This window comes from Hyperolius riggenbachi, chromosome 12 (genome assembly GCF_040937935.1).
Source record: "Hyperolius riggenbachi isolate aHypRig1 chromosome 12, aHypRig1.pri, whole genome shotgun sequence".
NCBI classification, from domain to species: Eukaryota; Metazoa; Chordata; class Amphibia; order Anura; family Hyperoliidae; genus Hyperolius; species Hyperolius riggenbachi.
Window position 1 is genome coordinate 70,542,892 of NC_090657.1, and position 26,522 is coordinate 70,569,413.

Genomic DNA, 26,522 nt, shown 5'->3' on the forward strand with positions numbered 1-26,522 from the left:
TTAAAATTGTGCAAGTGCTGTGTGCAGCTATTCTGAGGCCAGTGGCGTTTCCCTCTGATTGAGGGCTCGTTTCCACTATCGCGAATCTGCATGCGTCCAACGCATGCAGATTCGCACATGTAATGCAAGTGGATGGGCCTGTTTCCACTGTAGCGTTGTTGAGGTGCGTTTTTTTCAGCGGTGAAAAAATGCACAAAAGAGCCAACGAATTCGCCTGAGAGTGGAACGCATGCGAATCGCCGCTAATGTATTTAATAGGAAATTCGCATGCTGTTTTGGTATGCGAATTTTCATGCGAATTCGCATGCGAATTCGCATGAAATCAATGGAAAAGCACACCGGCATTGCCATGGTTAAATTCGCATGCATCATCATCCGTGCGAATTCGCATGCGAATTCGCACGAAAATTCGCATGCACACGCATGCAAAATTCGCATCTGCATGCGAATTTTGCCGCAGCGATTTCGCAACGCAATAGTGGAAACGAGCCCTTAAAGCGCTTGCGTTACCACTTTTTGTTTTTCTTTAAAACTCTGTTCTATTTATCAGGTGTCCCAATGTCAGGGTTCTCTCTGTATCCTACAACCTCTTCTGCTAGAGGGCGGGGCTACAGACAGAAGCTGGACATCGGGATACTTGGTAAGTATAATTCAATTTAAAAATCAAAACGCTAGGCCTCCAAATCGCTTTTCAAAGCGATTTTGCAGTGCAGTGCTGTACATAGCGTTGACTACAATTGTGCTCAAAATGCTGCACGTCCTGTGTTTGCAATTAAAGGATACCCAAAGTGACGTGACATGATGAACACGGCCATCCGCGTTTGCTGATGTGAACGTAGCCTAACTGCTTGCTGCTGACTGGTAACTGCTCACTGCTGCCTGGTAACTGCAGTTACCCAGGCAGCAGTGAGCAGTTACCAGGCAGCAGCGAGCAGTTGAGAGTTTGAGAGGCATTTCACTGGCTATCAACTGTCCATGGAAAAGAGGCCTCAAAAGTCTGTTCACACAAGCAGAAGCAGCTGAGTTGAGGGAGTTAGCAGAAGGCTCTGCAGATGGAACTGTTCCAGCTGCTTGGAATGCATCACTGTGGCGATATTTCCGTGATCGCGTTTAGCGCTTCTATAGCACTGAAATGCGATCACCGGGAAATCGCCTGAGAATGGTGCAGGCGACGCATTTGCGTTTTTGGACGATTAGCGCAAATCCCCCAAGTAAGAATGGACCCATAGGATTTAATTACACTAGCACTTTCAAAAGTGCTAGAGTTTCAGCGTTTTGCCGAAATCGCCGGCAAAACACTCAAGTGTGAATGGGGCCTTACTGTTCACAATGCAAGTAGCTGGAGCACAGACTAAAAACCTTCTGGGAAGATTGCAGCCTGAAGCAATGAAAATCTGTTGTACAGTAACTGCCCAGCATGCAGAATCTTAAGATAATTTTATAAGCGATTTATATTTGGCATCAACTAATTAAGGAATTTGTATATACAGAGATAAAAAAAAAAAGGGATCGCCAATTATTCCCCTGCACAGAACAGGACTTTGTGGCTTGCAGCTCTAAACTATATAATTAAATGATGCTACATTTTCTTTGCCCAGGGCGAATGTTTGTGACTATCACAGGAAATAATCTAGCATGTTAGTACAGTGTCCCCAGTGTCACCTGGAACTATAGTTAGTCAACCACTATGGCAGGACAGTTAAGTTAGCAGCAGTATTCTTTCATTATGGGTGAGCTGCTTGCCAAACAAACCAAACTAGAAAACACAGCATACATAGCTAGTTAGAAGCCATGCTACCATTTAGCCTAAGGCCCCGTTCACACTGCACACGTTTCCAGCCGCGTTTTGGAAACGCGTGCAGGAGGCCGACACGCACGACAGACAGTGCATAGAGTGCACTGTCTGATGTTCACACTGCATGCGTTCCGGACCTGTGCGGTCCGGGAACGCATGCTGCACGCATTTTTTGTAAAAACGCGTGGCTGTCCCATTCACTTTTCAGTGATGGGAATCAGCCACGCAATGCACACAAACGCGGATGGCGTGCGTTCGTACGCGTGGCGTTCCGCACGCATGGCCATCCGCGTTTGTGATGTGAACGAGGCCTAAGTTCATTGTTCCCTGTAACAGCAGGAATGCAACAAAACAGGAAAGCAGCACTGCACGTTATCTGCACATTGCAGCTCATTCAGTCAATGAAAAGTATGCTTCACTGTCAACACACGTTTTGCAGTAAATGAACAGCATGCAGCCACGCACACTGTTAGGGCCCGTTTCCACTGTTGCGACGCGATTTCGCCGGCATCCCGACGCTTGTAAAAACGCATGCGGATGCGTTTCCGCATGCGTTTCTACCCAGTGATTTCGCGTGCGATTTCGCATGGCAGGGTGCCATGCGAAATTAACCATGACTCTGCCAGGGCAAAATAACATTGGAAAAGGTGCGAAATCGCACGCGAATCGCGGGTAAAAACGCATGTAAAAAACGCATGCGTTTTTCCTATTAAATACATTAGCGGCGATTCGCATAGATTCCCGACGCAGGCGAATTCTGTGGGTCCCGTCGTGCAGATTTGGCCCGCCGCCAAATCGCTCCCGCACGCCGCACATATGGAAACAGCCCCGGCCACTTCAATGTACCAAGCGAATCCGCATGTCGGCGCCGCATGCGGATTCGCTATGGTGGAAACGAGCCCTTATACTGCATCCGCCACACAAGTGGTGTACTTCAGTGCATCAAGCCACATTACAAAGCATTCGTAACGCCACAATGCAGCATCCCACTGTGAACATAGCCTTAGGGTCCTTTTTCACTAGCAATCGCTAGCGTTCACGCTGAACGCTAGCGATTGCTGAATCGCAATTACCGGCGATTCCCCGACGTTCGCGGCCGCGATTTTGCTATGCACTGCATAGCAAAATCGCGGCAAATATCGCTCCGCTGCGCGTTTGCGTTCCCGGCAAAAACGAATCGCGGTAGTGGAAATGACCAACCGCGATTCCTATGTTAAAAAGCAAACCGTAGCGATTGTAAAATCGCTAGCGGTTTGCGTTTTTGCGATTCAGCCAACGCAAACGCGCTGGTGGAAAAGGGCCCTTAAGGTGACCACACACACACACACAATACAATAAAATGATCAGATTTTACAGCAATTCGATAAAAACAAATCTGATCCCCCCCCCCCAAAAAAAAAAAAAAAAAAAATATTGAAAGCTTTTTTTTCCATTCGACTGAAAAATCCGATCGGATTTCCAGTTTTCTTCGATTTTAATCGATCAGGAATGCCAGATATTTTTCTTCAATCTTTCTAAGAAAAAAAAAATATATATAAAAAAAAAATAAATTGTATGGCGTGTTAGATTGTCAATTTATTAATATTCACACCCTAGCAATTTTGTCTGAGTTTCCAATCATTTTTATCATAATTGGTGAAAAATTGAACATCTGTGTGGTACATTGGTCATATTTTTGAAATGTTACAATCCGTCAGAAAAATTGACTAATTCTTAAATTGAACAGATATTTAAAACATTGTATGGTGTGTGGCCACCTTTAGACCCCTTTTCCACAGGAGGGTGACCTGTGCGCTTGTTGGGCAGCTGATCGCTGTTTGTTTTTTTTCGGAGTGAAAGTTTCAGCAACAGCCAATGTGCAGTCATGTTGCAGGGTTACAATGATGCCACCTGTCCTGTTCTTGGTAACCAAGAGGGAAATGCGTGCTGGACAAGTGAGGCTCTGCCCCTCCGCAGTTTTAGCTGTTAAGCGATCCAGGAACATAGATGAGTAAGCCATATTGAGGTTGATTCACTAAAAAATAAATAATCTTAACGTGTTCAGATAGGATTTCCACCATTTACACAATTTGCATAGGGAGTCACGCAAACGGTGTAACGCACTATGTTAATACACCACTTCCATTGTATGTAAGGCTAGGTTCACAGTGAGATTCACACTGCATTCCCTGCACCAGCAGGAACGCAACAGATCAGGAAAGCGGTGTTCACGCGTTGCGTCGCATACAATGAAGCATGCAGTCAAAAGTATGCTTACTGTAATACTTAGGCCACGCATTTTACAGTAACGCACTCCACTGTACCGCAATGCACAAGCCGCACTGTGACCATTGCATAGGTAGTGCATTGCAGTGCGATTGGGCATTAAGCCATACCATATTGCACCACCCTGAATGTGGCCTTAGGGCCGAGACACACTGCAGAATGCTTTGCCGGCTGTCAGCAATGCATCTGCATGCACTGCATTAAATAAAAAAAATAATCCTACTGACCTGCATTACAATCACGGCAAAAATCGTCAAATTCAATTTTTCTAAAGATTTTAATGCAAGTCAATGGGAGCATTTTTTTAACTACTTGACGTCCGCCTCACGCCAATGGCGTGAGCGGAGTGGCAGCCCCAGGACCGCCTGACGGCGTACAGTCCTGGGGGCGTGTTTTGCTGGTGATCACGAGAGCTGATGCACGCGCATCTCCGCTTGAATGATTGAGCTCTGCTCCGTCATCAGTCTCCCAGCAGCAATCACCACTCAGGACTGTTAGACTGTGAAACCGCCATCTATTTACACCGTACGATCTACGGCAGCGCTGTACTGGGGACAGCCACTGGAGGCAGGGAAGCGGCCCTGCAGTGAGGCCTTAAAGCTGCAGTGGTCTTAATTGTAAAAAATATCCTGGTCAATAGAGTGGTGTAAGCCCATGGTCCTTAAGTGGTTAAAAACCGCAGGCGCAACACTGACAGTCAGCAAAACGCTCTGCAGTGTGTCTCAGGCCTTACTCAAAAAAAAAATCAAAGTGGTGCATGTATATAGCGTTACGGAGTTTACCTAACTCGCTACGCAAATTGTATACATTCCAGTAATCCTAATGTGCGCTATCTGCACTAGTTAAGATTAACGATCTTCAGTGAATCAACCCAATTGTGCGATATTGATACTGTACCAACGTTTGATTTTTGTCTGAGACGATCATGAACGACTGGCTGAGTTGAAGACAATCTAGCAGCTGTGTCTAAGTTAACCCTTTACCACACTATACAGAACTGAAAAAATGTTTCCAGATTTGGACTGGGGAAACATTTTAATGCACTCATCTGACTTCCTGACATCTCCCTCACTAGAGAGCACAGCCAGGTGTCTCTGGCAGCCTTCGTTAGCTGGACATGAACAGAACAGGTCTCATCACTTCTTCACACAGGTAAGGAGCCTTCACCCTCTTTGAAACGCATCGTTTTACACAAGTGTTTTTTTTACTCTCCGTTTTGGGAGCTCTGCCTGATATTTGGGCGTTTCCTATATCCTCCCCTTCCCTACAGGGCTTGGCCTGTAAACGGCTACTGACATCATACGGAATGTGGAACCTGATTGCCAATATCATAAAATAGTTACTAGGGATGCTAGGCTTTCACAAACTGAAGCAAACAGGACAGTCATAGAATCCTGGAACAGTAATTTCCCCTTATTATTTATTGTATGTATAAAGCGCCAACATATTACGCAGCGCTGGACATTAATTTAGGTATAGCGTAAACAGCTACAGGGTGCTGGACAGATTTGCTGTTTGATTGGCGCTATTATTGCTTGAGGTGACCCAGCAGGATAGATACCTCAGATAAATGCCGCTAACCTGATTGGTTGCTGTTCTCCAATGACAGCACCCTCTACAACTTTTAGGTTTCGGATAGGTTGCAAAATACAGATTCATACATGCAGAAAAAAAATGTAAATGACATGCAATATTCACATGGATAAGTGTGTACACTGCCTAAAGGGCAGTTCCTGAATCGGATTTGCCCCCTGTAACGTTGCAATTCTGATAATGGAAATTTTGGATTTATTTGAACTGAATTTTGAATATTTGTCAACATTTAATAAACACTGCTAAGGATGCTAGATAAGGAATTATGTTGCTATGGGCAGCTGCTCCTGGTCTTGTAAACGTTTCTAGAGGTAGGCGGTTGGGCTGTAATAAGAATCTGTTATGACTAGGGTTGGTCAGCGAGATGCAAACCATTCAGAGAGGATTCAAATTTTATGGCAACTTCTTGTAAAATTCATGCAGCTTGAAAACAGACCAATTAAATGCTGCAGTGGCTGCATTTTTTTTTTTGGTCGCGTTTTAAGCCTCTTTTCCACGAACTGTTGAGCTGTGTGCTCAGCAAGCAGTTACCAGGCAGCAGTCAGCAGTTACCAGGCAGCAGTTACCAGGCAGCAGTAAGCAGTTGTGAGAGTTTGAGAGGCATTTCACTGCCTAACAACAGTTCGTGGAAAAAAGGCCGTAAGCTGCACAAATTTGCATTAAATTATCAAAATCAGAATCCACTTAGAATCATTGGCACCTCATTGTCTAGCGATAGTCATACCTATTCTGTTTCAGGGTGTTGATTTGACTACAATTATCACAGCCAAACACAACTGGTACCAGAGTGCCAATAAGGGCTCAAACCTACTAGAAGTCTTTTCTAAGTGCTAGTTAATTAAAAAAGGTCTCACTAATGTAATGCTATGGGAGATTTCAATAAAAGCACATCGCACCAGTGGGATCACACCCATAGCATTGCATTAGCAAGATCTTTTCAAATCACAAAGCACTCCAAAGTGCTCCTAGTGGAGTACATTTGAAATCGGCGCCGGTAGACTTGGGCGCAGGATACAGCTGTATATGGCTGATCCTGCTTCTGCACAAGTCCGGGCAGATTTAATTACTATTCCCCCTCCAGGTCGACATGGATAGTGGGGGAATGAAATAATTCGGCTTCCAGCGATTGCTGGATGCCGAATTATTATGTTTTTAAGCAACCTCGGCTCCGTCTGACGGCTCCGACGTTATTCACTGAGTGCTGCAATAGGAGTGATTCCTATTGTAGTCTATGGAAGCACCGGCTGCGCCCAAATCTAGCAGCGCTGAAAAGCACTGCTCCGCTCCTAGTGGGCTGGAACCCACGAGCGTTTTTTAAACATTTCGGCAGCGCTGCGATACGCTAGCGTTTTGCCAAAACGCTGGGCTAATGTTAATGGATGGGGCAACTTCCACAGGAGCGTTTGCGTTTCCCAGAAACGCAAACGCAGGACATGCAGCATTTTGGGAGCGTTAGCGCTTCAATGTAAAGTATTGAAACGCTAGCAGAAACGCTCAGCAAAACCTAAACTGAGCGGTTTTGCTAGCGTTTTGCGGTTCAGCACACTAACAAAATTAAAAATTCACAGGACCAATCAGGATAAAAACGCAAAACGCTACACAACCGCTGAGCAAAAAAATACTGTTGCAAAACGCGACCGAAAACGCGCATGAATCCGCTTGCAAACCGCTTAGACAAAACGCTAGCGGTTGCGTTTTGCGTTTGCGGATTTCAGTGGGTTCCAGGCCAGTGGGTTCCAGGCCTAAGTCCTAAATCATACAGGCGACATTCCAGCAAGCAGTTCAACTATCCAGACACTGAACAGTAATCTAAAGCAGTGTTTCAACATTTTAATTGGTATGTACCCCTTTTAAAACCCTGTACTCACCAAGTACCCCCTAGCATAGTAAACATTACAAGTACCCCATGACAAATGGTTCTACACAATTTCCAAGCATTTACTATTGCTTTTAATGAGCCAAAACACTAACTTGGTGTTTAAATAAGATTTATCATTTTCTAAAACTGTAAATTTGTTGTTCTTGGTTAAGCTTATCAAGCCTGCGTACCCCCTGGAACCACCAGAAGTACTCCCTGGGTTACGCATACCGCATGTTGAGAACCTAGGATCAAAAGTGAGTACGAGCCTTTAGGGGTGGTCAATGAGATGCAAATAATGTTGAGTTCATGCAGGATTATGCAAATTTATTCAGCTTGAAAATTGATCAAATGTTACCTCTGCAGGATTTGATTGGTTAATTTTCAAGCTGCATAAATTTGCATGCAAAATTTTCACAATGCTGCATCAACTTGAAATTATTTTCACCTCACTGAGCATCCCTACGAGGCTTAGGGCCTGTACAGACTGCTGCGCTTTTAATATCGCGAGCCTTCATGAGAATAGAAAAAGCGCATCGCACCAGTGTGTACAGGTCTTCACGATTTTCATTATTTTTCAAAAGACCTTGCGATTAAAAAGCGCATGCAATTTGAAAAGCGCAGCAGTGTGTACAGGCCCTTAAAGAGAACCTGAGGTGGGTTCTAAGAATCCTATTAGCACACAGAGGCTGGGTCTGCATATAATACCCAGCCTCTGTTGCTATACTATTTCCCCCCCCAGGCCCCCCCTGAACTCTGCTGTCCGGCATAAATCAAACTCCGTGCTAGCCAGCTGTTTACTTTGGCACTTGTCACTCCCGCCGCTCTCCTGCCTCTTGTCGCCGCTCCCTTCCTGCGTCCTTTCCCTCCCCGCTGATTGGAGGGAATGGATGCAGGCGGGGAGCTGAGATATAGAGGAGGCGGGAGAGCGGCGAGAGTGACAAGGGCAGAGGTAAACAGCCGGCTAGCATTGTCACTAGCGGGGGGGCCTGGGGGGAAAACAGTATAGCAACAGAGGCTGGGTATTATACACAGACCCAGCCTCTGTGTGCAAATAGGACTCTTAGAACCCACGTCGGGTTCTCTTTAATGCTGGGATTACACGATACATTTGTTCGATTCGGCACGCGATCTATTAGCCATTCGATTTTCTGCTCGATTCTCTCATCTTCCACTCGTTTTTCTTATCTTTTTTCCATTGACTTCTATAAGAAATTGAGCAGAAACGAATCGAGCGGAAAAATCGGACATGCTGGAATTTTATCATCGAAGGCATCTATCGGAACGATTCTTCCAAAAAAAAGTATTGTGTAATCCCAGCATAAGGCCTCTTTTCCATGGACTATTGAGCTGTGTGCTCAGCAAGCAGTTACCAGGCACCAGTGAGCAGTTGTGAGAGTTTGAGAGGCATTTCACTGCCTATCAATAGTCTGTGGAAAAGAGGCCTTAGGCCCCTTTTCACTCTTTTGCTAGCGTTTTGCTCTGGCGATTTACGCAAAAAGAAATTGGCATTCACACTTTGCGATTTTTCACGATCGCGATTAGCTCTTCTATAGCACTAAACGTGTTCGCCGGGAAATCGCCTGAAAATGGTGCAAGGATACAAATTTGCATTTAGCGATTTGCGTTAATCACTGCCGATTAAGGCAAATCACCCAAGTGAGAATGGGCCCATAGGGTATTATGGCACTTCACCGTTTTGCCGAAATCGCCCGCAAAACACTCAGATGTGAACGGGGCCTTAGGGCTCGTTCAAACTATAGGTGTTTTCTGTTTTTGGTTTTTTTCCACACGCAGATAATTTTTAAAGTCACCCACCAAACGCTTGTGCAATGAATGTCTATGAGAGGGTTCACAGGTTCTTTTCCGTTAGCCGGGAGCATCCATTAGGTGGTGATAAAACTAGGGCTGTGGAGTCGGAGTCATGGAGTCGGGAAATTTTGGGTGCCTGGAGTCGGAGTCGGGAAAAAATGCTCCGACTCCTAATGAATTTGTAACTGTAATTAAAATAGCAAATATGAAAATGTTCTATTTCTCAGATAATAGTCATTAAAAATAATGTGTATATATACAGTAATAGCTGTGCTTAGTCCACAAAAATGAAATAAACCAATCAAAATTAGTTACTTGTGCTGCTTCAATAAAGCAGTCCCCGTATTTTTAAGGTCAGATATACACATCTGATTGTGACTGTATATATGATGTGTACACAGGAATCTCTTATATATACTAAATAACATCTATGCTGTAAGAATAAAGCCTGATGTGTAGCTGTGTCACTAATAGAGATTGTCAATGCGATGGAAATAATTCTGCACTGATGCTGATTTATGCAAATGTATGCACTCCCTTTGCTGATGAAATCAAATAATTTGATATGTTGTTAAAATTTGGTTTGGTGACTACAAATTAAAGGGTACCTGAGACGGATGAAAAGTAAAGTTTTATACATACCTGGGGCTTCCTCCAGCCCCCTTCAGGCTAATCAGTCCCTCGCTGTCCTCCACCACCCGGATCTTCTCATATGAGTCCTGGTAATTCAGCCAGTCAGCGCTGTCCGGCCGCATGCCGCTCCCACAGCCAGGAACATTCTGCACCTGCGCAATAGTGCTGCACAGGTGTAGTATGCTCCCGGCGGCGGAGTGTGTGCGCACGCGCACTACGCCCGACTGGCTCAAGTACCTGGACTCATAGCAGAAGATCCAGGTGATGGAGGAGGACAATGAGGGACTGATTATCCTGAAGGCGGCTGGAGGAAGCCCCAGGTATGTATAAAACTTTAATTTCATCTGTCTCAGGTTTACTTTGTTACACAGTAGTACTATACTCTACATATGCACTCTCCACAGAGCTGCAGGGAATCCACTGAGAATGCTGTGCACATCGAACACAGAGATGTTTATCACCCATAAACCTTGTTCAGATTGTGCATGAAGAATGTGTAATAGAGGAAGAATCTCATTCCCCTGCAGAGTACCTGCACATCATTCTTACATGTACCCACACTTACATTGCCTAGGGCCTGATATATGTTCTTTGTTCCGGTTTGTACCTTTTACAAGCACTCTTACCAAGGACTAGTTTTAGTCTAAAGGGAATAAATATAGTAGTCTACATATCCTTCTCACTTCAGTTGTCTTGTAAAATTCCTAAGCGTTGGCAGTTAAGAGACGAATTTCATGTTACATACTTTTAATCAACAAAATTGTAATATGCAAATTAGAGGAGTCGGAGTCGTGGAGTCGGTGGAATCCTAAACTGAGGAGTCGGAGTCTTTTTGGATAGACTCCACAGCCCTGGATAAAACTCCACCAGAGTTACATCTTTCCCTACTATCCATGGCGGGCTGGAGGGGGGATAGTAATTAACGCCACCTGGTGGTTGCGCCCAGCTAACTGAATAGTACCGGTTCACACTAGCGCGGGTTGTGCACCGTGCAGTCGACAAAGCGGTGCGTGGACCAGTTTTGGGGCGATTCTGCCTCAATGGAAAGTATAGGAGAAACGCAAAACACTCAATCGCTTTGTGCAGCAATTGCGTTTTTAAGAATACATTGTATTTTTTTCCCGGATCAAAGAGTTCCGCTCCTGACTTGCATCAGGAAGTGAAGTAAAAAAAAAACGCTCTGGAAAAGCGCTTTTAACAAAAATGCACTGCCCATCCCAGCACTGGGAAAGTAAAAATAGCCCAACGCGAACGAGGCATAAATGTGTAGTCTACAAACACCCAAATATACCGATCGCCCGACTGCTTCTGTACCTTGAGTCATTGATATGCTAATAAATTAGGGCTTCATGCAGCTTTAAATGGGCCAATCAGTGAAATTGATTTTGATTGGCCCAAGCTGCAAAGAATTTGCATGCAAGCCACAATTATTAATATAAACAGATCTACCTACAGCTCCTGCATATATTCCCACTAGGGATTGCCATGAGATGCAAATTGTGTGCCAATATGGTCATGGTGAGCCAGCGAGAAAGTCCATAGGGAAATACAGCAGATAATAAACCAAACTATTCGGCCAATTACAATGCTTCAAGCTGCAGAGGGTGCTGTGATTGGAGAACCATTCCCTATGGTCTTTCTTGCCTCATCCATACTAGCACCGCAAATTGTTCCACGCTGATGCAGGATTATGCAAATTTATGCAGCTTAAAAACTAGCCAATTGAATCCCACCTCAGGAGGATTCAATTGGTGCATTTTCAAGTCATATCTTTGCACAACCGTGTCAAGTGAAAATTTTACCATCTCTAATCCCCACAAATGACAGCCAGAACCACACCCACCATTTCAGTCAGTAAGGCCTCCTTTCCAAGAACTGTTGATAGGCAGTGAAATGCCTCTCAAACTCTCTGAACTGCTCACTGCTGCCTGGTAACTGCTTCTTGCTGTCTGGTAACTGCTTCTTGCTGCATGATAACTGCTTACTTCTGCCTAATAACTGCTTGCTGAGCACACAGTTCTCAGTCCGTGGAAAGGAGGCCTCCTTTCCACAGACTGTTGAACTGTGTGCTCAGCAAGCAGTTGCCAGGCTGCAGTGAGCAGTTATCATCAGCAACATGCAGTTTACAAGGCAGCAGTGAGCCGTTGAGTTTTAGAGGATTTCACTGCCTATCAACAGTCCGTGGAAAGGAGGCCTTACTGTCCCCTACAGTAACTCCAATGAGTGGGGGTGGGTTTCAGTAACAACCTGCCCACAACCTGATTGGAAGGGGTGGTAAACAGCAGTTTGGCCATGCCTCTCCTTGCAAAAGGAGTCCTCTGCTAGACCTCAGGGAAATGGAAATCATATTACAGTAGCTGTCTTTACCCCCCAAAAATTGAGGTTTACAGATTGTCAAACAATCTTTGTTCTGTCTCCAATTTTTTTAACAAACACACATACACCTTCACTTCTACTGGTCGTACCGAATATAATTTTTAATGGGATTACAAAACCACTCTAAAAAATTAATTTTAAAAGTCAACACTCAAGATGATAATGGGAATAAAAACAAGCCACTCTGCACAAGAGGGGAAAAAATTGTGAAGTTAATTAGCTTTAAATCAGTCATTTCCAAGGACAGGTCCCCAGTGCCCAGAGTTGTCCCTGGAAATCAGACCAGCTGATGAGAGCTATGCCACATCCACTTAACCAGCAGCCCTAATTGGTACTCAACAAGCCACCACTTTCCCTAGAAGCCCCAATTACCTGCATGCAAGTGCTAAGCCAAAGCACTTAACCCCATCTACACCTAACAGCTGCAGGTCACCCTGCTAAATGCAATCAGTGTCACGCCTCTCAGGTGGCAATAGCTGCAATGCCAAGATATACATGTAGGTAAGATATATAAAAGGCAGTGACAACCCCCCCCCCCAAAGCACCCCCTTACCTCTTCCAGACTGTTCACTGTATTCCTACAGCTGCCCATCTTGGTGGTGAAGGAGGAAGTGGTGGGTGAACTGTGGTCCTCCAGGGTCTCCTTTATAAACTCTCCTACACTGATGAGCTCTGGCATGGTGCTGACTGGCAGAGGGGCACCCAGCAGGGTGTCCAGGCACTGTGTGTATGTGGCTTGTGCTGTGACAGTGGGGTGTGTTTGGCAGTGTGCTGCTGGTAATGTGGATCAGTTAGTGCAGTGACTGCTTTCTACTGTATGTGCTCTATACGAGTCTATATCACTTCCAGGCAATCTGAGCGGTGCATCAGGCTGTGCTGCAGCCGGTGAGAAGTCCACCTATAGGGTGTCTGTGTGCGTGCGGCTGGGTCAGCTGCGTGCTGCTGCTATAGATTTGCGGTGGGTAGTAATAATGATGATGGTGATCAGCTGTATTGTAGATATCCTCCCGCTGCGCTTGCAGCTCTCTGATCGCTCGCTGTGCAGCTGAATGAAAGGGGAACTGAGGCGCGCATGCGCGGGCTGCACAAGGGGCTCCCTGAGAGTGGAAAGGATGTGAAAGGCAGAGAAGGGGGGGGGGGGGACTTGGCTTGTGAGATGCGAATTGAGGGGGGTTGGAGAGAAAAGGGGGGGAAGAGACTCGGGGCTGCTGAAAAGGCAGGAAGGGAGGGGGTGTGGGGAAAGATTCTGATAATAGCGAATCAATGAGAATTTACACCGAGCTGTGTGGACAGAATGATGGGAAGGTGGCACTATTCATTAATATTTTATTATTATACATTTTTATTGAGCAGACATTCTCTGCAGCACTTTCCAGAATCCAGAGGGAGGGCTGGGACCTGCTAGCCACGCTGTGGCAGCGCTTGCCGATCGCCAGTGATGGGCAAATCACTTTGCCAGTGGATTCTGATGGTGACCCCCACAACCAGTGTTGTGATCTCAGAGCGATTGCAAAACACTTCTTGCAGCAGTTTGAAAACGATCGCCTCAGTGGCCAAATCACAACCGCTTCGCGAAATTGCTTCACTTCTGCGATTTAAAGGCGCTCCTTTTTATGGACCCCCAGCAGAGAACCTGAGGTGAGGGCTAGTTCACATTCGGCGCTTGACATCAAAATTTTGCGATTTGCATGTGTGATTCCCGTCAATAGAAAACAAGAATTACAGCACAGTTGTTTCAAAGACGCTGCATGCAGTGCATTTGCGATTGTTTGAAATCACAAATGCCGCAGTGTGAAGGCATCCATAGGGATACATTAGTAGCAGCGTTTTGCTGATCGCCGGCAATCAGCAAAGCGCCGAAAAAGCGCCAAGTGTGAACCAGCCCTAAAAGAATTCCTACTTACCTGGAGCTTCCTCCCGGGTGCCTCACTTCTGCTGCTATCAGCCCTGGTAATCTGCCTTCACTTGGGGCTCACCCTCGTCTCAGGTTAGCTTTAAAGCAGGCTCATAATGGGCTCTATTAATAAAACCTTACCGCAAGTTTTCCGCTCAAAACAGCGGATTTTCCCGTCCATTTAGCAAAGTGGGCATTCATAAAAGCTGTTCCCGCATGAAAATCTACAATCCCCCAGCAGAGCGAGAAATTTCCGCCTTCTCCAGTGTTTTTCTAGATTTATCTAGAAAAAAGTAACAAAATGGCCATTCATAAAGATTAGAGGAAGCGGTATGTGGACGGGAAATACCGCTTCCTCTGATTTTGCGGATTACATACAAGTGAATGGGACAGACCTCCCAGAGAGAGCAGTGCACGGAGGGACTCTGCCGGATGAAGTGTTTCCGCATGCCTTCCGACAGCTTACCGCCAGCTTTCAGCGGGAGATCTCCGCTCTTGCATCGCAGCTGCCAACATTTTTTTGAATGACCACCCAGAAGTGTAAAATACCGCTGTGGTATTTTCCCTCCAGGAGTTTTTTCGCCACAACTTTTTTATGAATAGAGCCCATTGAAGGGGAAAAGTAGCATTGTGCATAGAAACTGTAACACGCATGATGTCTGATGTGCACAGCATGCCTCATGCGCACGGAGGGACTCAGGCAGCTTCTCCTGTTACGCCAACCTACCGACAGGCTAGTTCGAGAAATAACCGCAGTGCTATCGCAACTGGCAACATTTTTATGAATGCGCACCCAGAAGTCTAAAATACCGAAAGCGGTATTTTCCCGCACAGATTTGTTACCGAACTCACTTTTATGAATGATAGCCTATGTGTCCCAGCACCTTAGACTTCTTTGAACCCACAAACACCCGCCGAACTGCACCGCAAGTGTGCTAGCTGGCCCAGCTGTCATTTCTCCCTTTCTTCCCTTGCCCGTCACAGATAGCTACAGGTGCCCCTTAGTATTAGGTAGTCAGAAGTCCCCTCAATAATAAGTAACTAGAGGTGCCCCTTACTATTTGGTATCCAGAGATATCCTTAATATTAAGTAGCTAAAGGTGCCCCTGACTAAGGCCTAGTGCACACCGAGCGGGTTTTCTCGCGTTTTTGCATCGGGCCTGAAAGGAGATCTTGTCAGTGGAATGTGGAGAGCAGAGTGAGTAACCTGTCATTTACTCTCTCATAAGGACCCTGCATAGGGAAGGAGGGAGGCACTCAGGGAGGGGACTGAGCCATCTTTCCATCATCAGGCGCCTGTAGACATGTGACTACAGTGCCTTATGGTAAATATGGCCCTGGGTTGCAGTATGGTAACTCAGTGTGTTATCGGTAAACGCATGTGTTAACAGTAGAAGTGAAGCATACTTTTAATAGACAGTATTTACTGTAACCAATGTGAGCGTAATATGCAGCGCCGCTCTCCCAAACCGTTGCGTTCACAGGTCACTGTGAACGAGGCCTCAGGATGCAAACACACACAATTTTTGCATTTTTTTTTTTTTTTTTTTTTATGTGAATTTTTCATGCATACTAATGAAACTATTTTAAGTTATGTATCTGGCTGGGAACACACTAGGTAGAATGGCATATGCATTTACCATAGCACATAGTGGAAAACGCATATGCGAATCTGCCGCGCGTGTTCCTACCCTCTAACTTCAAATTCTGTTCGGACTTATTCACACCTAGGGCCTTTTTGTTTTTTTAAGCGCCAGCGATTTTCAGAATCACCCTTAAAGCACTTGTGCAATGATTCCCTATGAGAGTGTTCGCATCTGAGCGGTTCGTTTCCGATCGGCTCAGCAAAGCGCTGCCTCTACCATTTTTTAGGGCGGTTTTGCTACAATGGAAGGTATAGGACAAACAAATTGCTCACAAAATCGCTTTGTGCAGCGATTGCGTTGATCCTTTTAAGAATAAATAAAATGTATTTATTATTTTCCGGGTCAAAGACAAAAACAAATCGCTCTGCTTTACAAAAAAATCGTTGCGCGCAGGTAAGCATCGGGAGGGGAAAAAAATCACTCACAAAATCGCAAAACACCGGCCTCAGCAATTGCGATTTTAGATGTGAACAAAGCCTTAATAGAAGCATCAAGCAAATCGTGCCTCCCCTTCCTCCAGCCCCTTGTAGCCGACCTGTCCCACGCTGACAGCTCCTCTCCCAGCCGCCTGCCCGGGGTCCCCGTCGGTGCAGAGGTCGACCTTGAGGTCTGGGCCTGCATAAAGCGCCGCTGTCAATCAAGTCAACGTTGTCCGCAGCGTACTGCACACCGTGGACAACGTGGACTTGATCGACAGCGGCTTAGGCGCAGTAGAGGAGGTTGGCCTCTACACCGGCAGGGACCCCGGGCTGGTGACTGCAAGCAGGGCTGTCAGTGTGGGACATGTCGGCTGCAAAGGGCTGGAGGAAGCCCTGGGTAAGTGTCACCTACCAGCTGTAGAGCAGTGGCCAGTGAGGCAGAGAGCTGAGTGTATGAGTTGGGGTTTTTTTTTGTCCAGCGCATCCCCAACATCCCTTGAGGGCTGGAACCCACTGGAATGATTTTGTGAGCGTTTAGGGAGCGATTCAAACCGCTAGCTATTTCCCTAAACGCTCATCTAATGTTAATGGATGGGCCAAATTCCACTGGAGCAGTCGCGATTACCTAAATCGCAAATGCAGGACATGCAGTATGTTTAGCGTTTCTGCAATTTAAAGTATATAAAACGCTGGCATAATTGCTCGTCAGAACCTACACAGCGATTTTGCTAGCGTTTTTACATTTCTGCACACTGTAACAAAATTAAAATTAATTGAAAGGACCAATCAGAATTAAAAATGCTAATCGCTACACAACCGCTGGCAAAATTGATTACATTTTTTTAAATCACAACCGAAAACGTTCATGAAATTGTTTACAAAACGCTTATACAAAACACTAGTGATAGTGTTTTGTAGTGGGTACCAGGCCTTAGATGTGCTGAAGCCACCAGGGGGAGCTCTTCTGTATGCCAGAATACAGGTTTTCACATCTAAAGGGATGCAGAAAAGCCTAAAAAAAAAGTCATTTTCCTCTGCTCTGTGAAAGTGAGGACCCTCCCCATAACCTGTGACTGAGAAGCAGGGCTGTGTGGCTCTCCCTATTGGCTGCCTGGTTCTCCCTAAAGGCTGTCTGTCAAATCTACAGCACAGAGAGCATGGAGAGAGCGAGTTATTGGCTGCTATGAGCTGGAGACAAATACTGAACAGTGAACACTTTTGCCTGGTTTATCGAATGCGGAAATCTTTGTGAATTGCAATTTCTTGATATTTTGGTAATATTAATTTTCTGTGCGGTGATAGTTTAGTGAATTGTAGTTTGAAAAGTCCTAGAGATGTACAGAGGCGCCAAAAGGATAAAATTCACTAAATATGTTAAAAATGATTGGGTGGCGGTGGTGGTCCAGCTCACTCAACACAGACACGATGCTGTTGATTAAAGCAAAACCAAATTTATTTGCATACTCCTAGATACAACTGGCAACGCGTTTCGCAGGCAAATCCCCGCTTCATCAGGCAATAAACATGAGTATCACACAGCCAGCCATCCAATCTACACTTGGCACCTCTGTCTCTTAACAGGTGCCAAGTGTAGATTGGACCGCTAGCTGTGTGATACTCCTGTTGTTTATTGCCTGATGAAGTGGGGATTTCCCTGCGAAACGCGTTGGCAGTTGTATCTAGCAGTATGCAAATTTTGTTTTTGCTTTAATCGGCAGCATGGTGTCTGTGTTGGGTGAGCTGGACCACCACCGCCACCCAATCCTTTTTAACAATTTTAGTGAATTTCATCCTTTTGCCGCCTCTGTATATCTCTACGACATTACAAGTCCACCTCTGGTGGAGGGGTGTTATACCCTCTTTTATTCTTCTGTACACAGAGAGCGACAACTTAGTCCTGAGTGGGGACAGGCCTAAACTCCCCACCTGCCTCAACAGTGGTTGCCTTCACGGTAACCCAGGTTTGTAAGTATAAATACTTACGTCTCATATTTTCCCCCTTTGTCAATACATACTACACTATGTTGGGCTCTCGGTTTTCTGTTTTATGTAAATTGGGAAGGTGATCGGTAAAATAATCTGTTTTCAGCATTACCGAGTGCGGTAATACATAGTCAGTAGACTCCATGGTGTGTAGGTAAACCCTCATACCACATGGAGGTGGTAAAGGTGATCAGTGATTGGCCAGACTAAAATGAAAGTGTGTACCAGGCTTTATGTGTGAATGGGGCCTAAAACCATGAATTATCTGTCAGAGAGACTGAGTCTAATGTTCCTACTATAGTAGAGGTCCAATGGGGGTTGTTATAAGGGGATTAAGGTCTAGTGGCAAGTTGTATTACAGAGATTGTTGGATAAAGGGCCATAACATCAGTAGGGAATGGTCAATGAGATACAAATAATTCTGGGTCAATGCAGACAGGAGCGGGACTACCATACATTGAGACTCCCTTCCCACAGATACTTCATCCCATTGGTTGATTTTCAGTTTGCATAAAATCTGCAGCAAATCAGAATAATTTGCATCTCCTTGTCTGTCTCTACGGACTTTATTGCACAATGAGATAGGCCATATTCCTGCTAGATTTGTGAATTGAGAGAGGCATCTTTTAAAACAGATACATTTAGGTCTCTTTCACTCAGTAGGCATGAATTCACCACCTGTCAGCTGCTCCCGTGCACTGGTTGGGCACAGGGCCAAGGCAGAGGCGAGAGAGGCTCCAGCCTCAGGGCGCAGTGTAGGAGGGGGCACACAACTCACTCAGCCATCATTCCCCTATTGTGTTTGAAGCAGAGAGAAATAAGAAAAGGGGATACATGGCAGTGACTGCAAGCCAGATAACTAGAGATTAAGGTGTTGGAGGCCCTGGGGCGCCTCTTAGTGTAATAGCAATCAGTGTGTGACGGCTGGGGTGGGAGGGATGGAGGGGCGCACTTTGGTGTCTCAGCCTTGGGTGTTGGAGGACCTTCTCCCGCCTCTTGTTGAGCACTTGCTACTGCTGTCAGCACGGGCACTGGAGAGGCGGCCATGGCACTGAGGCACATCTTGGCCTGGCTGCACTCAGACCCAACATGATGCAATTGTTTGTTGCCGGGTAACTGCACTGCATGCCAAACACTATCACTCACAGGGTTACAAACCCTGCCATTCCACTTCATTAAATTGTAGCTGGAAGGCGTTTGGTGGCCAGCAGATGGGAGGCTGAATCAGCTAACAACCGGGCAGCTCAGCCGTCCTTGTGAAAGAGGCCTTGGACAGATAAGGGGCATCTCCAGCTTATATGAACCGTGGATTTTTCTATAAATACAACACCTGGAATGAACAAAGAACACTAGATGATCATGTTGTACTTCACAATAAGCAGGACAATAATTCAGAGTTTGTGTCATGCTGGGAATACACCATAATTTTTTTTTTTCCATCTCAATAGGGTTCAGTGGGGCGCTCGTTAAGTGTAACGAAGCGCCCTTTACTCTAAATGAGCACAGCGTAATTTCACTGCTCACACTATGGCTGCATAGCGTGCACAGGGCATTATAACACGCTCTGCTCTCATTCTCTCTCTGCTACAGCAGCGCAGCTTAGTGAATCAAGCCCATTGTAAGCTATTAGGCCTTGTTCAAATCAGAAATCGCTGACGCCAGCATTTTGCGATTTTGTGCACAATTTCTTTTAGCCCCTCCCGGTGCTTACCTGTGCAATAGCATTTTTTGTAAAGCGCTTTTCTAAGCACTTTTGCAGAGCGATTCGTTTTTTTCACTTCCTGACTTCAGTCAGGAAGTGAACTCTTTGACCTGGAAAACAATAAAAACAATGTATTATTAAAAGAGCTCAGGAAATCGATACACAAAGCGCTTTTCAAGCACTTAGCAATTTCCCCATACCTTCCATTGTAGCCAAAACGCTCAGAAATGGTACAGGCAGTGCTTTGGTGAGCGGATCGGAATCGAACCACTCATATGTGAACACTCTCATAGGGAATTATTGCACAAGCGCTTTTAGGGTGATTTTTGAAAATCGCCAGCGCTTAAAAAAAAAAACGAAAGCGCCCTTAGTGTGAACAAGCCCTTACTGCTTCTGCAATGGGATGCAGGTTTTTTGTGTGATGCCAGTGCAACAATACAGGGAATATGTGAAATGACCCTTAGGCCTGGTATCCACTATACATGCTGCTGTGCGACCCACAAGAATGGCAGATGGTAGAAGGGCCTAGAAACGATATCGCAGTGCTGCATGCATTTTTCAGAAATCGCAGCGCTGACCCATTCACTGTAATGAATGGGATCAGCAGTGCAGCGCACTTTCTTAACTTTTTAAAGGGAAGATCCACGGAGTTGTTTAAAAAAAATAAAAATACTAATCCACTTACCTGGGGCTTCATCCCAGCCTGTGGCAGGCAGGACGGCCCCTCGACGCCACTCCGGAGGCTCCCGGTCTTCTCCGGTGGCTCACCCGGCCAGGCCGGCTTCCTGGTCGGGCTTCTCCTTGCGCTCCAACGTGCGTCTCAGTGCCTGCGCAGTACAGCCAGGAGGATGTCCGATGACGTCCGCGCAACCGCGTAAGACGCATGTTGCAGTGCACAAGAGCACGACCTGGAAGCCGGCCTGGCCAGGTCGGGTGAGCCACCAGAGAAGACACGTCCTGCCTGCCACAGGCTGGAGGAAGCCCCAGGTAAGTGGATTAGTATTTTTATTTCTACGTGAACCCTCCCTTTAAGGCCTCTTTCACAGTGCGAGGTTAAAGTCGCACGTTAAAACAACATTTAATGCAGAATGACTCACTGCAATGAAAAATCAATGCCCCATTCACAGTGCACACATTGCGTTGGTAACTAACGCTGCACGTTAAGTGAAAGTACTGCATGCAGTGCGTTGGACTGTTTGCACATGCTCAGTAATAAATTTGAAACATACTTTTCATTGCCTGTATGCTCTACTGTATGCGACCATAACGGTGCATTAAGTTGCGTTGCGACTTTTTGGGGGCATTGCAGTGTAATTTGCGTTGCGACTTTAACGTCGCATCAAACCGCAACGTCCTACTGTGAAAGAGGCCTAAGGGTCAATGTCGAAACTAAACTTGACCGGGTTCACCTCTTACTTGTGAAATGCAGAACAGTTATGGCAGTGAATCAGTGACTTATTTAGACATTTGCATGTTTTCAGGAAACCTATTGTGAAAAGGTGTCACAACATTCTTGCGCTTTCCTCAGCCTAGGATCACTGTGCGCAGTATACATTTCTGTTTGGCGCTGTCGTTGGATTCGACACACACAGACAAACTTTCCTAATAACTACTTACTAGGGATGGTCAATGGGATGCAAATAATTCTGGATTGATACACGATTATGCAAACTTATGCAGCTTGAGGGAAGGGTCACACTTGACGGCCCTTTCACACTGGTGCGGTATTTTACTGCAGCCTACCGCTAGGGCAATGAAAGACTATGGGGGAGTTCACATTGCCTGCGCTGTGCCGAAAGTACCCTATCTAATGCAAGCGCATACCTACGCAACCGTGTGGCTCCTGCGGGGGTCAGAGGTCATGTAAGTCTATGGCGACGCGCATGTTTTTAAATGTACTGCTGCGGTTTTACACATCACGCATGCGCAAAAGCGTGTTTTAGCAATGCGCTTCTGTGCACATCGTCGATTCCCCAACAGGGAGTGAGCGTCACTTCCTGCTTAGCCTGCTGACAGATGGGGATTACCGCATACTAATGCAGGAATCCTTGAAGGCCAGTTTTTGGCAGTGTGGCCCCCAGGTTGCTGCCAATATTCAGTGTGAAACTGGCCTCCGACTGCGCAAAAACTGAAGAATCTCCATTATTGGACCGTGATTTTAAGCAAGTGTCACCCAGCCTGAAAATACACCAAATAAATTGTCCCTTGGCAGGATTCAATCGGTCCGTTTTCAAGCTGCAGAAATTTCCATACAGAGTTTGCATAATCCTGCATCCGCTTGATGCACGTATCTGCGGTAATATTGCAGTGAGCAATAATGCTTTTGCTAATGCCAGCAGTGTACTGTGTGTTGTGCATTTAGCGTGATGCATGGTACATGGGTATTGAAAGCGTCACTATGGTAACATGTCCTGATAAATAGAGGTGGCTCGAACCTCCCGATTTTTACTTCCGCAAAAGTTCGTGAACATGCGAACTTCCGCGAATCGCAGTAGACTTCAATGGGGAGGCAAACTTTGAAAATTAGAATCATTTATGCTGGCCACAAAAGTGATGGGAAAGATGTTTCAAGGGGTCTAACACCTGGAGGGGGGGGGGGGGGGCATGGTGGAGTGGGATACACGCCAAAAGTCCCCAGGAAAAATCAGGATTTGCCGCACAGCAGCGTTTTAAGGGCAGAAATCACATTTTATTGCTAAATTGAAAGCCTAAAGTGCTTTAAAACATCGTGCATGTGTATACATCAATCAGGTAGTGTAATTAGTGTACTGCTTCACACTGACACACCAAACTCACTGTGTAACGCACCGCAAACAGCTGTTTGTGTAGTGACGGCCGTGCTGGACTGGTGCGCACCATGGCCAGAGTGCAGGCGATGTCAGTTTTCAAGCCCATATGGTCAGGCTGAGGTAGCTGAATGACAGAACAACAGTGACTGAGTGTCCAGCTGATCGAATTTGGTCTGTCCACAATGAAGCAACGACCTTATTATCTATCTTCTTGGGTCAGGTGTGCCCCCCAACCCCAACAAACTCCTATAGCCGGCAGTCATTGCTTCATTGTGATATATAAGCCCCTTTACCGCGGCAAGGTAACGATCACGAAGGGGAATTGACACATGTACATGCCTTTTTGTTTTGTTGTTGCAGCTGCAGTGCAGCCAGAAAAATTAGGCAGGCATGTACATGCACCAGAAAAGTTATTATAGGGGCCGCTGCTAGCAGCTGCCTTAAAAATCAGGAATCCGCCTGGAGTCCTGGACCCTGTTGGTGGTGGCAGAGAAGGCAGTCAAGCGGCCTGCGGGCAAAGGTGCTGTGTGGGGAGCGACTTATGCTACGTACACACTTGAGATAAAAGTCTTTGGAAAAGGCAAGATCACAGACCAATTTTACCCCCTTTCATGTACTATGAGAGCCATACTCTACACAGTCTATTCTATGGAGCTCAACTCCTCATCAGATAAAAATCTTTGCAAGATGCCGCACGCAACGATGCTGTACACATTCAAAAGATCAGTATCTGCAAAAGATCTGTTCCTGCAAAAGATCCATTGCTGCAAAATGCATTCATAGTCTATGATATCTGCGGGCAGGCCTGAGTGTGCTTTGCAGACCAGGCATCCGTGGTCAGATGGACCCTTGACCCAACGCTGTGTGCCAGAGATGTCACCACTTACCTTTCAACATCATGGTGCAGTTTAGGTATCGCCTTTTTTGAGAAATAATTGCGGCCTGGGCCTGGTATCTTCCACTGCAGTGTGTGGCTGTGCTTTTTGTGTGCTGCTTTTCCTCAGGTGGTCATCCCATTGCAGTTTGTGCTTTGTAATCATGTGCCTTCGTAAGGTAGTTGTCCCTACGCGGGTCTTGGTCTTTCCACGGCTCAATTTTCGGAGTACAGATGGCATTGCTCTCATCTGAGGCAGACACACAAAAAAATGTCCACACCGCTGAGCCTTGTGATGATGACACTTTGGTGATGATGGCTGTCGACGGAGTGTTAAGTGGGGTGCCAGAATCAGGGCAGGAGGAGGAAGATATGTCACGCTTCTGTGCAGAAGCTGAGAAAGATGAGGTGTTCTGTGTTAAAGAGACTCTGTAACATTAAAAACATCCCCTGGGGGGTACTCACCTAGGGTGGGGGAAGCCTCCGGATCCTAATGAGGCTTCCCACGCCGTCCTCTGTCCCACGGGGGTCTCTCCGCAGCCCTCCGAACAGCCGGCGACTGTGCCGACTGTCATTTCAATATTTACCTTTGCTGGCTCCAGCGGGGGCGCTGTGGCGGCTTTCCATTCCGAACTACACGGAAATACCCGATCTCATTCGGGTCCGCTCTACTGCGCAGGCGCAGGAGACTTGCGCCTGCGCAGTAGAGCGGACCCGACGGCGATCGGGTATTTCCGTGTAGTTCGGAATGGAAAGCCGTCAGAGCGCCTGCGCAGGAGCCAGGAAGGTAAATAATGACGTCACCGCTGCCCGGACTCCACGGAGGGCTGCAGCGAGACCCCTGACGGATGGAGGACGGCGTGGGAAGCCTCATTAGGATCCGGAGGCTTCCCCCACCCGAGGTGAGTACCCCCCAGGGGATATTTTTATGTTACAGTTCCTCTTTAAATACTACATGTAGGTGGTCAAATTAGTCAATGAGCGGCCAATGAAAATTACATGTGTATGCGCCCTTACCTTCTCAACTGTGCAATTTGCTTTTCTGATAGGCAGCTTCCCAAAAGTCAGCTGGACTACCTGGTCATGCTTCATTTTGTACCTGCTCATGCCTCTGCTTGCCCTGTCTCTGCCTCTGACCTCCTTGACCACCCCACCCCGCCCCCATTCCTCCAACCACATAGCATGAAACCAATGCAGATTCCAGGCAGAGGTCGAGGAGTTGAGAGCCCACCATCAGATTTTATTGAAACCATGGGGTCCTACCAAGGTTCTACAGAGCTATAATGGACAACAGCCATACCTGCTGAGGTGGTACGACTCCACAGCATGTAACCTTGCCACAGTAACCTACCACATGGGCTTTTTAACCCTTTAGCAACTCATTTAGAGGGTTGTAAAAGCTCCAGGACAATTTATTTTAGCTCAGTTTTTTTTATTTCTTATTTGTTACATTTGCTTGCTGCTAAGTAGTACTGCTGGAATGTGTATTTATGGCCACTTGTCACTAGGGGGCAGTGTGAAACCATAACAGAGGACTTCTGCTTTCAGTTTCTGTATTTTCTGTTACTAGGGAGATATAAAAGCATTTCAAGAATTTCCAGCACAAGTAGTTCTGCCGACTGAGGTCAAAAGCAATGCATTTATCTCAAACGAGATAACTCTATTGAAGCTGCTAATGTGGTAAAGGAACATCGTGGTCAGTTTTACACCAAGCCATAGCAGTGTGATGCTCCGCCCCCATTGCACAGCAAAGCATGACATTCCTATGACCCAGCTGCACAGTGCGCCAACAGGGTCATATGTATAGTGCAAACCCCCCCCCCACACACACACACACATACATGCCCCTTGTCCCCGCTGCCCCCCCCCACACACACACACACACATACACACACACTCACACACCTACACACTCACACCTACACACACTCACACCTTTCACTGCCTCTTGCCGTGGGACATGTGACATACTCCCTGCTGGACAGGAAGTATGTCACTGGGATACCCGGGTTTCCTGTCATAGTCAAGTCATTCTGCATATACATGCCACACCGCCAACAAATCTAAAATGTCTTACTCACCCATTGACTTGCATGCATTTCATTGTCATGAAAGTCAGACCGTAAAGCGCTGGTGACTTTGCTGCAGGTCAGCGACCGATTGGGCACTTCCGGCGCGACGCAGTAAGTGTGCTTGGATCTATTGCATTGCCGTTGCGTTACCCTGCGGCAAAATGGGGTAACGCAATGCACACTTGCAGGGCAAATGTAAAAGGAGCCTGAATCAAAATTTTGTTTCTTATCTTTCAGATTTTTTTGGTTGGTTTTTGCCTTTCGGCAGGGTTTATAGAATCATCTCGGAAGTAAATCTGTCATTCACAGGAGTAATCACACCACTTATAAAAATAGAGTCCTCACACAATGAGCACTGTCATTTTTCGTACAGCAGCTGCCTGTTAGGCGGGCGCAGAATTCTATTTACGTATAATGAGAGCGTTCCTTTAATTCCTCCGCAGTCTCTTTTGCATGGCTTCCCAGGTGCCCGTCAAGTATTTAAATTGTGCCGTGCCCCGTATTGACTGAGTGGCTCACTGCCATGAAATATTCCAGGTCTGGCAGACCCGGAGCGCATCAACATCTGTAAATTGATTCATAATTATCCTGTTGATGTGTGCTCTGAATGCTGCCTCCCTTTTATTAAGTAGCTTTTTGCATGTCGTCGCTGTAAAGATGCCAAGAAGGAGACACTGTAAGTCAGTGGCTTGGCTCTAGTCTGCAGACATAATCAATGGAGTCTGGCATTTATGTACCCTATATAATCCTGCTTTGTATCATGCTGATTTCTAACCATGTAAGGGTGCTCAAGTCTTCCATCTGTAACATA

General features: G+C 46.2%; 1 protein-coding gene and 1 long non-coding RNA gene across 10 annotated transcripts in view; one reads left to right on the forward strand and one right to left on the reverse strand.

Moving 5' to 3' along the window:
- LOC137542033 (arf-GAP with SH3 domain, ANK repeat and PH domain-containing protein 1-like) overlaps window positions 1-13,355 on the reverse strand; it is a 307,340-nt gene extending 293,985 nt beyond the window's left edge. For both annotated transcript variants that reach the window (XM_068263631.1, XM_068263630.1), the window contains exon 1: window positions 12,886-13,355. In XM_068263631.1, the coding sequence (XP_068119732.1) occupies window positions 12,886-13,011 (126 nt within the window). In that variant the 5' untranslated portion in view covers window positions 13,012-13,355. The remainder of the gene's footprint in view (window positions 1-12,885) is intronic.
- LOC137542039 (uncharacterized) overlaps window positions 1-26,522 on the forward strand; it is a 713,380-nt gene that overhangs the window by 450,230 nt on the left and 236,628 nt on the right. The window lies entirely within an intron of this gene.